This window comes from Crinia signifera, chromosome 1, assembly GCF_055691185.1.
Source record: "Crinia signifera chromosome 1, ASM5569118v1, whole genome shotgun sequence".
Lineage (NCBI taxonomy): Eukaryota > Metazoa > Chordata > Amphibia > Anura > Myobatrachidae > Crinia > Crinia signifera.
The window spans coordinates 300,939,225-300,953,266 of NC_139217.1; the positions used below are offsets into that span (position 1 = coordinate 300,939,225).

General features: G+C 46.2%; 1 protein-coding gene across 4 annotated transcripts in view; it reads right to left on the bottom strand.

Annotated features, from left to right (window-relative positions):
• DMRT1 (doublesex and mab-3 related transcription factor 1) overlaps positions 1 to 14,042 on the bottom strand; it is a 100,828-nt gene that overhangs the window by 49,291 nt on the left and 37,495 nt on the right. For all 4 annotated transcript variants that reach the window (XM_083186035.1, XM_083186034.1, XM_083186036.1 and 1 more), the window contains one exon: positions 10,063 to 10,346. In XM_083186035.1, the coding sequence (XP_083042161.1) occupies positions 10,063 to 10,346 (284 nt within the window). The remainder of the gene's footprint in view (positions 1 to 10,062; positions 10,347 to 14,042) is intronic.

Sequence of the window (14,042 nt, forward strand, 5' to 3'; positions counted from 1 at the left end):
TACACACGCGTCACGGCTTCATTACCATGCATACGCCCCGCGTTTGCATGGGAACGCCCATGAAACGCGGGGCGTATGCATAGGGTAATGAGGCTTAGTAGCCCCTCACGCCCCTCTACGCCCCCTGTGCGGCGTGTAAAGAATACGTGCGGCGAAATCGCCTGCACATGCGCAGAGTGACCTCTGCACATGCGCAGACGATAAACATCGGCGGGACGTCCGCATGCGGAGAAATCCGCACCGATCCGAATAAGGCCCATGGTCTCCCCCAGTGGACCACCTCACAATCCCATGTGAATGGGAAATCACTGGCACTGGTTTTCACTCATCGTTGTGATATATCTCTGACCACCACCTGCTCTCCTTTACCTTATCGCTCTCTGCTTCCCCATCTCTACCCCCTAAGGCTACATCACCAAACGGAACATTGAGGATATTTACACCTCATCCTAGTCCTCCCTATTTGACTAACTTCTCTCTCCTATTCTTTCTCTCTCATGCCCTGAACAAGCCACTTCCCTATACAATTCATCCCTTACCTCTGCACTTGACACCCCACCAACCACAATTCAACCCTCGCAAATCAACACCTCAACCATGGCATACCAAATGCACCAGATATCCTCAAAAATGCTCACGCACTGCCGAGCGACAATGGAGGAAATCACGCTCTAAGGCAGACTTCCTCCACTTCAAACTTATACTCTCATTCTTTGGTGCTGCCCTTTCCCTCGCTAAAGAATCTTACTTCAAAATTCTCATCTCCCAGTCTTCCAACCCCCGATGCTTCTTTGCCTCTGTCAACTCCCTCCTCTGCCCACCACCACCTCCTCTCTCTTCCTCACTGTCTGCTCTTGACTTTGCCACTTATTTCACATCTAAGATTGACTCCATACATCAAGACATTTTATCCCACCAGATTGCCAGCAACCAGCCACCTCCTATCCCTTACCACTCCTCCCCTTCCCTCTTACCAACTCTAACATCTTTCTCCCATGTATCTGGTGAGGAAGTTATGGCCCTCATCTATTCCTCCCGCACCACCACCTCCCCACTTGACCCTATTCCCTCCCATATCCTCCGCCACCTCTCTCCTTCTGCCTGTTTCCATCTTGCCCACCTTCTCAATCTCTCCCTCTCATCAGGCACTGTCCCCTCTGCCTTCAAGCATGCTATTGTTTGAGGCCCTATTCTTAAAAAATCTACCCTTGATCCTAACGTCCAACTACCGACCCATCTCTCTCCTCCCTTTCACCTCCAAACTCCTTGAGCGTATTGTCTACAACCGCCTCACTGACTTTCTTTCCTCCCACTCTCTGCTTGACCCATTCCAATCTGGCTTCCGTTCTCTCCACTCCACTGAAACTGCCCTCACAAAAGTCTGCAATGATCTTCATGCTGCCTAATCTAAGGGCCACTACTCTCTGCTTATTCTTCTTGACCTGTCTGCTGCATTTGATACTGTGGACCACCCTCTCCTTCTCCAAATCCTTCACTCCCTTGGTCTGCTTGATACTGCTCTCTCCTGGCTGTTCTCCTACCTCTCTGTTCGTTCCTTCTCTGCATCCTCTCATGGTACTTGTGACTTATCTGGACGCCCGATGTTGAAATTGTATGCCAGTACCCTAAGCATGCGATTTGACGCGATTTCCCTTGAAATTCCCTTGAAGAGAAAATCGCGTTGCATTGTATGCTATTGTATTGCATGCGATTTAATGCGATTTTAATATATACAGGCACCCAGATGCCTGTTTCATATGTGAAATGGCCCCCCAGACCCCATTTTTAATTGTATACCCACCCTGATGGCTAAATGACCCCCATTGTTAAAGCCACCCCACTATCAACGCCAACCCGAAGCGTGGCGAGCGCAGCGAGCCCGTGAGGGTCGGCGGTACGCGTCCTCCGACCTTTTCATACCCCCACTATCCACGTCGGCGTGGAGTTGATTTTATATAGTGTGGCGAGCGCAGCGAGCCACCGAGCCTGAAGCGTGGCGAGCGCAGCGAGCCCCGCGAGGGGACGTGGATACCTTCACAGCTATACGCGTCCCCTCGCGGGCTTCACAGGTATCCGCGTCCGCTCGCCTCGCTGCGCTCGCCACACTATATAAAATCAACTCCACGCCGACGTGGATAGTGGGGGTATGAAAAGGTCGGAGGACGCGTACCGCTGCGCTCGCCGCACTTCGGGTTGGCGTTGATAGTGGGGTGGTGTTAACAATGGGGGGCATTTAGCCATCAGGATGGGTATACAATTAAAAATGGGGTCTGGGGGGCCATTTCACATATGAAACAGGCATCTGGGTGCCTTCACATATTAAAATCGCGGCAAATCGCATCGCATGCAATCTGATTGTATGCGATGCGACGCGATTTTTAGGTGCGATGAAGAAAATCGGGCACCCAGATAAGTCACAAGTACCCCTCTCATAACACTACCTCCCCCCCACTTCCACTAACCGTTGGTGTCCCACAAGGTTCTGTTCTTGGTCCTCTCCTTTTATCTCTCCATACATCCTCATTAGGTGAGCTCATTAGTTCTTTTGACTTTCAATATCATCTCTATGCTGATGATACTCAAATCTACCTTTCATCCCCTGACCTTTCCCCCGCTCTCCTCACTGTAACTGGGCGCTGCGGAACCCTTGTGGTGCCATATAAAGGATAATAATAATAACAATAATAATAAATAATAATATGCTAAGCTGCTCTAAGCAGCTTAGCATATAGTTACATAGTATTTAATGTTGAATAAAGACTTATGTCCATCCAGTTCAACCTTGGTGTATTAGCTTCATCCCTGGTTATACGTAGTGTATACTGATATATTTAAGGACAGATTATGATTATTGCTTGTACCCCTGTATGTTTTTAACCAATAGATGTTTGTCCAACCTTATTTTAAACGTATTTATTGTGTCTGCCGACACCACATCTCCAGGAAGAGAGTTCCATAGTTTGGCTGCCCTGACTGTAAAAAATGTTTACTTCTAAGGGAACGAGATCTTCTTTCCTCTAATCTAAACTCATGTCCTCTTGTCCTTGAGTCCTTCCTTACAGTAAAAAGGGCATCTGACAGTTCTTTATATTGAAAAAAATCTATGTCTCAGAGGGACAAAGGAACAACAAGTAGGGTTTTGGGGCACACTTATATATAGATAGTGAAAAGATGAGAAATGAGTGAGAATAAGAGTGAGAATAAGAAATAACTTTTTATTACACCATTTAAAATAAATCACATAATTACAGATTTCAGTTATATGTAACAATTAATAATCAATAAAAAAGTTAGATACAAAGTAAATGACTGTACACGGTTACAGGCAAAAAATATTCTGTGGTGGGTTCAAGTAATGAGTTTAATACCCACTGGAGACAAGTAATATTAACACTTTCTGTGATTTAAACTTATAATAGCATAAATATTTGGTTATATCTGACAGAGTATCGCAGGCTCCTTGCACACTAATCACAATTAGTTTGAAGAAAAAAATTCTAAATTTCTTTATGACTTAGACCAATCCTGCAAGAGCTGGGAGTGTGTATGATCCTACACAGAGGGTATGCACAGAGCAGAGGAATGCTTCTCATAAACACTTGGTGCTTCTGCTGTCTGAGTTTGGATACAGCACCGGATATTCCCTAGTGGTCTCCCAGAAGGCATTGATCCGGCCAGTCACTGCTTAGCTGCTGAGTTCGGAAGGGATCAGGCGGCACAGTGATGTCTGGCAGTATACCAGCAGATGAAAGGGCCCCACAGTGCCATAAGGATCCAAGTACCACTTCTGCTGTTCTGCGGATGTATGTCCGCTGAATGAGAGAGCGGCAGAGTGGATGAAATAGCTAGTTGACAGTAAGGTTGAGTATTAGATACAAGTTGGAAAATTAAGGATTGTTCCCATGGGATTGTGTAGTTGTCAGTTGTTTCCCAGGTGCCAGTAATAAATAATGCTGAGCATCCAGGTACACATAGGGGTCATAGATGTTATTATAGAAAAATACATAAATAAAGAGGAGGAAAATCAGTTTGTATATGCTTCCAAAATTATTATTAAACCAATTACATATGTACAGTATTTTCACAGACATGCACACAATAGCTGTAGTGGTTTTAATAAGAATATACTCCACAGTTTAATGGTTTAATAATTCTAAATGATTCTGCAAGGGAAAAATGAGTTTATTGATTATTATTATTATTTATTGTTATATATAACTGAAATCTATAATTATGGGATTTATTTTAAATGGTGTAATAAAAGTTATTTCGGTACTTGTTTCCTAGCATGGCGCCACCGATTAACATTGGAAGGCGTCGGGTCTGAAAATGCGGTCGCATCGCATGTGATGCGACACAACCGACCCGATTTTTAATTGTACAGCCACCCTGATGGCTGATTACAATGTGAAATGCCCCCCCCCCCCCCCCCCCGACCCGATTTTTAATTATATACCCACCCTGATGGGTGATTACTATGTCAAATGCCCCCCCATTGCTAACGCCACGATAAACGCCAACCCGAAGCGTGGCGAGCGCAGCGAGCCCACGAGGGGTGGCGGTACGCGTCCTCCGACCTTTTCATACCCCCACTATCCACATCGGCATGGAGTTGAATTTACATAGTGTGGCGAGCATGTATTCCGCGTCCGCTCGCCGCGCTTCGGACTCGGTGGCTCTCTGTGCTCACCATACTATATAAGATCAACTCCACGCCAAAGTGGATAGTGGGGTATGAAAAGGTCGGAGGACGTGTACCGCCGCCCCTCGCGGGCTCGCTGCGCTTGCCACGCTTCGGGTTGGCATTGATCGTGGCTTGGCGTTAACAATGGGGGGGGGGGGGCATTTGACATAGTAATTACCCATCAGGGTGGGTATATAATTAACAATCGGGTCTGGGGGGGCATTTCACATTGTAATCAGCCATCAGGGTGGCTGTACAATGTAAAAAGGGGATTTTGATTACCTACCGGTAAATCCTTTTCTCGTAGTCCGTAGGGTATACTGGGATTCAGGTATACAATGGCGTATAGATGGGTCAGAAGGAGCCGGTGCACTTTAATAAAAGATTAACATCCTGTGTGCTGGCTCCTCCCCTCTATGCCCCCTCCCACAGCCCAGTTTAGAAAACTGTGCCCGAAGGAGACGGTCATACTATGAGAGGAGGAAGTTCCATTAACTACCAACAGCATAACACTGACGAAACCAGTCAGTCAAGACACGCCAAACAGTAGAACGAAGCACAGAGGTGGGAGCCCAGTATACCCTACGGACTACGAGAAAAGGATTTACCGGTAGGTAATCAAAATCCCCTTTTCTCTAACGTCCTAGGGTATACTGGGATTCAGGTAGACAATGGGGACGTCCCAAAGCTCCCACAACGGGCGGGAGAGTGCTGAGGTCCCTGTAAAACCGAATTTCCAAACTGTAGATCCTCTGATGCCAGAGTATCAAAACTGTAAAACCTTACAAAAGTATTGTTTCCCGACCAGGTGGCTGCCCTACACAACTGTAGTAATGAAGTTCCTCGAGCAGCCGCCCACGAGGCACTCACCGACCTGGTAGAGTGAGCAGATTTGGAGGCCAGAGCAGGAATCGAGGCCTGCGAATAAGCCATCTGAATAGTTAATCTGATCCATCTGGCAATGGATTGCTTTGTCGCTGGACATCCAATCTTTCTTGCATCGTACAGAATGAAAAGAGAGTCAGACTTTCTTGTACGAGCTGTTCAAGAAACATAAGTCCTCAAGGCTCTGACCACATCCAGAGATTTAGGGGTGGAAGAACCAGCAGTAACCGATGGAACCACAATGGGCTGGTTAATATGGAAAGCCGAGACCACCTTTGGAAGAAACTTCGGCCCTGTACGCAGCTCAGCTCTGTCTGCATGAAAAATTAGATATGGGCTTCTGCAAGATAGTGCGCTCAGCTCGGAGACTCTTCTACCAGACGCCAACGCCAATAACAGAACTGTTTTCCAGGTAAGAAACTTTATTTCTGCTGTCTTCATAGGCTCGAACCAGGACGATTGTAGAAACTCCAAAACAAGGTTTAGATCCCAAGGCGCCACCGGACTTTTGAAGGGTGGCTGGATGTGTAGAACACCTTTAATGAAGGTCTGCACTTCTGGGAGAGTCGCCCTCTGTCTTTGGAAAAATATAGACAGCGCAGAGATCTGGACCTTAATAGATCCTAGCCTAAGGCCCAGGTCTACACCAGCTTGTAGAAATCTCAGGAATCTTCCCAATTTGAATTCAGTAGGAGAGAATCTATGGCTTTCACACCAAGAGACATAACGCTTCCAGATTCTGTAATAATGCTTCAAGGTGACCATCTTCCTAGCCTGGAGCATAGTTGGAATAACGGTACTTGGGATGCCTTTCCTCGTTAGGATCTCCCTTTCAACCTCCACGCCATTAAATTTAGCCGACGTAAGTCGTGATAAATGAACGGCCCTTGTTGAAGAAGATCTGGACGATGTGGCAAGGGCCAAGGGTCTTCCAGTGACAGGGATAGAAGGTCCACAAACCAAGTCCTGCGTGGCCAATATGGAGCGATGAGCGTTTGAGAATTCTCGGGATTAACGGGATCGGGGGGACCAAGTAAATGAAGCTGAAGGTCCATGGCGCCGTCAAGGCGTCCACCGACACTGCCAGAGGGTCCCGCGTTCGGGAGCAGTACTTCGGAAGCTTCTTGTTCGTTCGGGACGCCATCATATCGACCTGAGGGCACCCCCATCTGTCCACCAGCATCTGAAATACCTGAGGGTGTAGACTCCACTCTCCTGGGTGTAGAGTGTGTCTGCTGAGATAATCTGCCAGTAAATTCTGTACTCCCGGGATGAAGATGGCCGATATGGCCTCTACGTGGCTTTCCGCCCACCTTAGAATCTTTGCAGCTTCTCTCATGGCAGATCTGCTTTTTGTTCCCCCTTGGCGATTTATATATGCCACTGCCGTGACGTTGTCCGATTGGACCTGTACGGGCCGTCCTCTCAGCAGATCGGAGGCCTGTAGCAAGGCTTGATGTATCGCTCTTAGTTCCAAAACATTTATGGGAAGAGAGGCTTCCTGTTTTGACCAAAGACCCTGAAAGTGAACTCCCTGAGTTACGGCTCCCCCTCCCTTCAGGCTGGCTACTGTTGTTAGAAGCACCCATGAGTGAATTCCGAACTTCCTTCCCTCTAGAAGGTTGGATGACTTCAGCCACCACAGAAGGGAGATTCTCGTTTCCGATGATAGTGTGACCAAGGAGTACATGTGGAGGTGAGAACCCGTCCACTTGTTTATTTCATCTGAATTAGCTGTTGGGGTACATAGTGAATGGGGGTCATACAGTGAATGGGAGTCATACAGTGAAGGAGGGTCAGGCTTGGGGACATACATTGAATGGAGGCATTGATGTGATTAATGATTCAAAGAATGTCAGGCTGAATGGTCGGCCCCCATACATTTACACTTCACCAAATCTGGCCTTTGTCGCAAAAAGTTTGGACACCCCTGCCTTAAGTTAATGTATGCGATGGGACCCGACGGGTGCCGTGCTAGGAAACAAGTACCGTTATTTCTTATTCTCACTTTTCACTATCTATAGATAAGTGTGCCCTAAAACCCTACTTGTTCTTCCTTTGTCCCTCTAAAACATATATTTTTTCAGTGAGTGTACTGAACTTCTTTGGGAGCACCACCAACCAAGCACCCTCCTAGACCTGCTCTATTGATACGGTCTTATGTTGGTTTCTTACACTAATCAATACCAAATATTGCCTTACTTTTACTTTGCCTGTGACAATCCACCCCACTATTATTAATATTTCTTTATATTGGCCCCTGATATATTTGTACATGTTAAACATGTCCCCCCTTAAATGTCTCTTTTCTAGCGTAAACAATCCTAAATGGTTCAATCTATCTTCATAGCTTAAATTCTCCTTTCCCTTTATTAGCTTTGTTGCTCTTCTTTGGACTTTTTCAAGTTCTATGATGTCCTTTTTATAGTGCGGGGCCCAGAAATGTACTCCATATTCTAGATGTGGTCTAACCAATGCTTTGTACAGTGGCATAATTACATTTGAACACAATAGATTGACTGTAGCTGCCTGCGCTCATACAAAATTTGCAGCTAGAAGAAACACTGGGTGGGATACCAAACTCACAAAACGATAGCCAATACACAGAAATGTGGATCTTCACAGCACTAATTCCGGGATCTTATCCGACTTTCTTAATTTAAGAGGGAATGTTCCAACAAACAGATCTCCAAACGTTGGGTAAAGAAAAGAAAACCTTGACGTTAGCCCAGGAAGGAGTACTTCTTAAATTCTACACGGTGAACCTCAAAAAGAACTCACCTAGCTTTCTAGCATTTTAAAGAATGTAGTAGTTAAAAGGCCATCAAAATGACGGCTTAGTGCCTATATGCTCCTACCTCTAGTCACTGTATTCACCACTCTCTGTCCATATGCAGGAAGTTTAAATCATATTTGGTTTCACTTTCTGTTAAGGCAGGGGTTCCCAATATTTTTCTAATCACGGCACAGAGTATCAGAATTTTTCAGAATTTTTCCACGGCACCCCTAGGCCCCCAAAAATATATATCAAATGAAGTAGATTGTGTTTATATGTGCTTCTTAGGTTCAGTTATGTGGTAAAGGGCAGGATTTGGTTCTGATTGTACACATTTTATGATTGGAAACCACCAGCACTGGTTTTGTCCAGAAATAATTGATCATAAATAATTTGCATTGGTCCTGGACGACCAACCCCAACCCCTGCAAGTGTCCCGAGGCACCCCAGGGAGCCTAGGCGCACAGTTTGGGAATCACTGTGTTAAGGAGTAATTTGGTCCATTAAGTGGCCTCTAGTGGTCACTGGTGGTACTTCACCTCAAGAAATTGAGAATGTACCCTTTAATATTATAAGATACGCTAAGTCTTAAGCTGGCCATACATCAGAAAGATCGATCTTAAGATCGATTGCGCTCATGATTGTGTACAATTTCCCTTGAAATCCCCGGCAGTCCTTGGTGGTTTTTGGACACACAGTCGATCATACAATCAATCATACAATCCATCTACTGCATGATTGTGTACACAAGATGTGCACACAATCTGCATACAATCCATCTTACAATCAGTCATACAATCCATCTGCTGATGGATTGTATGATTATGTACATAAGATGTGCACACAATCTGCATACAATCCATCTTACAATCAGTTGAGATTGTATGATTGGGTACAATATCTTTCTGATGTATGGCCACCTTTACCTCAATCATAGGCATGGCCACAAAATAATACCAATTTATATTACACAGCACAGTTGTCTCCAATATTCAAATTACGGCAGCAGTGCCAAATACATAAATGCCCCCACAGTGCCAAATACATAAATGCCCCCACAGTGCCAAATACATAAATGCCCCCACAGTGCCAAATACATAAATGCCCCCACAGTGCCAAGTACATAAATGCCCCCACAGTGCCAAGTACATAAATGCCCCCAAAGTGCCAAATACATAAATGCCCCCAAGGTGCAGGTACATAAATACCCCCATAGTGCAGGAACATACATGCCTTCACAGTACTTGTGCTGGCGACAAGGGAGGGGGAGTGCGGTGGTACACGGGAGGGTGGGCCACTGCTGAGCTACTCAGTCAGTGCGCGCTGTGCGGCGCCGGCTTCTGATGTCAGACTCTGGCGCCGCGCAACATGTACAACACAACATGGCCCGCCCCACGTCCGCGCATTACTCCACAGACAGAATGCACTCTTCCCGCCGTTCCAGCATACTGTTTCCCAGGCGACATGTCCAGTGATGCGGTTGCTGCAGCCGCAAATTAGCAAGTTAATATGGTGGCCCAGCAGCACCCACATAATCGGTGCCTATGACCTCAATGATTATTGGTTGCCATGTGCAACGTCTCCACTAGTACACTTCTCCATTATTTTCACAGCTTTACACGCTAATCCCCATGTTACCAGTGAAATAATCATGCACCATTCTGCCACTTCTCTAATGAAGATATAGCTCACTAATATAGCATTGTATTGTTTTTACCTGCCATTGGTTTGCTGATTGGCCTGGGACATAGGCAGATGAGAAACTCCTGAGACTGTTCTTTATTGGTGATGCAGCTATTCCACCTATGTCAGTGCCACTTGCAGGATCAGCGCTCATAGCCATTTGGTATGGAGGATAATTGTATAGATTATTGTAATAAGGATACAGCGATGGTTGATAGAAGTTTCCGTAGTAAGCAGAGTCTACAACAAAGTCAGGTGTGCTGTCCATATGCCCTCTGCTGGAAATAGAAGGTATATCCTGCACAAGCATCCTGCTCTCTGCAAGAGAGAAGACAATACAACAGCAACACAATATTGAAAAGTCGTATTGTAACAACACATTAAAAAAAATGAATTACAAGGTGGTAGCACCTGTATTCAAGGACACAGGGGCTCATAGTTACATAGCTAGTGAGGGAGAAGGAAACAACAGTTCGTTAAATTAAGATCTTTTTAATTCTTAACTGTGGAATTTCAGTTACCATAAGTCAGGGATGGGGAACCTTTGGCTCTCCAGCTGTTGTTGAACTACACATCCCAGCATGCCCTGCAACAGATTTAGCATGGCCAAATAGCAAAACTGTAGCAGGGCATGCTGGGATGTGTAGTTCAACAACAGCTGGAGGGCTGAAGCTTCCCCATTCCTGCCATAGGCGAAGAAGCAATTATTGAAGAAAATATAGAACACTTATTCTGGACAAACAAGCTGCGATTATCTGGCCCAATATCAGCAGATAGTTGTAGCATGCATGCAGCTGATCCTAAAATATCGGTCGGTCGTGCATGTTGGATCATCCAGCATGTCCTTCCAACGTGATATTGTTGGCCACTTCGGGCATTGTATGCCCTACCACGGCCCACCAACAGACATATCTCTTCTTCCTTTACATGGGGAAAAAACTGGGAAATGTCCCCTCACTGGGGCAGAGCTCCAATATAGCGGCCAAAATACATTATGACAGATCACACTATAAGGCCACAATATCTGTAGTGTCTGAGGTTGCCAGATAAAATGCCTTTCAGGCTGACAGGTATTTTATCTGGGCAGCATGGATGGTGTAATGGTTAGCATTACTGCCTCAAAGCGCTGCGGTCATGCTTTCGATTCCCACCATGGCTCTAACTGTGCAGAGTTTGTATATTCTCCCCATACTTGTGTGGGTTTCCTCCAACAATCCAAAAATGTACTGGTAGGCTAATTGGCTCCCAACAAATTAACCCTAGAATGTATGTGTGTGCATTTGGTAGGGAATATAAATTGTAAGCACCACTGGGGCAGGAACTGATGTGAATGTTCAAATATTCTTTGTAAAGCGCTGCGGAATGTGTGCGCTATATAAGAATATATATAGCGTATATAGTGTTCACTCTAGAATTTTTTTAGGGCAGGGTGCTGACCACGGGGAGGGCACATTTTTCAATTATGAGGGCACATTTTTCAGTCAGGAAGGCACATTTTAATACTTTAATCTAGCATCCCAGTTAGGATAAAATAAATAAAAGCCGCTTCACAAAAAGCTTATTATTGACTAGATTGTGTGCTGCCAGATTAAAACTAAAAAATGTGTAATGACCATTACACATAATGCCACACACCATAATGCCCATCACACATATTGCCACACACAGTAATGCCCATTGTACATGATACCACTATATAATGGCCATTACACATAATGCCACACACCATTATGTCCATTCTGCATGGCAGGGCCTGGCAAATTTCTGTAAAACAGGGACAGTGCGCGCCGAAGGCGCGCGTCAAAAATTTACACTGTAATGTCCATTACACGTCACACACCCATTACATAGTGTACCACATGCCGTTATGCCCAATACACATTATACCAAACACTGTAATTCCCATTACTCCAAACACCATAATGCCCATTACTCCTTGTGCCTCATGGCGTGATGTCCATTACACATTGTGCATCACACTGTGATGCCCTTACACATTATGCCTCACACCGTGATGCCCATTACACCTCACACCATAATGCCCATTCCACATGATGCCACTCTATAATGGCCATTGCACATAATGCCACACCTCATTATGTCCATTACACATGGCAGGGCCTGGCAAATTTCTGTAAAACAGGGCTGATCGGGACAGTGCGTGCTAATGTCCATTACACCTCACACACCCATTACATAGTATACCACATGCCATTATGTCCAATACACATTATACCAAACACTAATGCCCATAACACATTACGCCACACACCATAATGCCCATTACTCCTTGTGCCTCATGGCTTGATATCCATTACACCTCACACCATGATGTCCATTACACCTCACACTGTGATGTCCATTACACATTATGCCACACACTGTAATGCATATTACATATTATGCTGTGCTGCTTACCTACATGCTTGTTGCCAGGGGTTTCTTGCTTGATGCCACGGGCTGAGGGTGGGGTACATGTTTATTACCCGTGGCTGCAGGTGCGCAACACACCAGTACTCCCAGAATCTTCCTTTCCGTATAGTGGTGGGTGACCTGACAGAGGCATGATAGGGGGCAGGGACAGAGCTTTGGCAGGGTTGGGAAGGTGGCAGACACAGGTTTCCTGGAAAATTTGTATATGTAAGTGTGTGTGTGTGTGTGTGTGTGTGTGTGTGTGTGTGTGTGTGTGTGTGTGTATATAAACACACACACAACACAGTGGGAGGCTTCATTAAAAAATACAGTTAATGTACCTTTTTTTAAATGTACTCTCAGCAGCATATGGTATCCACTTGTCAGCAGCACTGCAGCCCATAACGTCTGTCATTTACTCACAGGCCTGGAGATAGAAGTTGGGTGGCTGTGCAGTGTAGGGTAGTGTATGATGCTGCCGGTACTTGACATGTGACATCAATCAGAACGGAAGTCAGTGTGCCTCCGTGTCTTATGTTTCTGCAGGGGAAGGGGGGATACTGGTGCGTCCTGCTGGCTGCTGCTCTGCTCACTCCATCTACTGAGTGTACTGAGGAGCGTGGGGGTGAGTCGCGTGTCTGTAGCTCCTGGAGTCATCAGATCAGACTGACTCCGCAAGGACCATGGGAGGAGGGGCTGCTGCTGGGCATGAGCAGCAGCCCTCCTTTTAGCAAGCGGACATTTTTGTTGGGGGCACTATTAACAGTAACTGCACCGCAGCCCCTCGGTCAGTCACAGACACAGGGGCACGAGCTCCAGCGCTAATGCTGACGGACAGGCAGGCAGTGTATTTCAGCCCAGAGGTGCTGGCAAAAGGCTGCCCCGGCCCCCCGCTGATCTACAGTGGTGAATGAGTCTGCCGCCGGCTCTGGGGGAACGTATACCCGGCTTAGCGGCGCTCACCCGCCAAGCTTTCCGCGCTGCACAGCTGTGGAGCACAGGACTACTACGCGGTCAGTCACCGCGCCTCGGGCTGAGGAGGGCGGGACTGTCAGCTCGGCTGGAGACTGCAGGGCTGAGGGGAAAGAGTCCACACGCTGCCGGCCTGCCGCGTTCAGAGTCAGCAGCAGCATACCATACACTAGTCACCGCGCCAGGGCTGAGGTGGGCGGGACTGTCAGCGTGGCTAGGGGCTGAGTTAGGGTATTGTTCACACGCTGCCGCGCTCAGCGGCATACACTGTCAGCGGGCAGGGAGGGACAGTAATTTGTCAGTACATTAGCTGTGCAGGGCGGGCAAAAACGGGTAGGGCGGGATTCGGCGAATTGTAAAGGGGCAGGGCGCAGCGCCCTGTGAAATAAGCCTAGCGGGAACACTACGTATATATAAATAGCGTATATCCCCAATCATTACCAAAGTTAATAGTTAAAAACTGATTTTCCTAATTATGATTTACTTATGATTGCTCTATATTTCACAAAAATATGAATTTCTGGTTGTGCAGAGCCTTAAAAAGTACACAAACATTTTGCTTTGTCTTTTTTCTGTGTGGGCATATAAGTACATTGTTTATAAATACTGCTGCTTAGCTATTCACAGCGC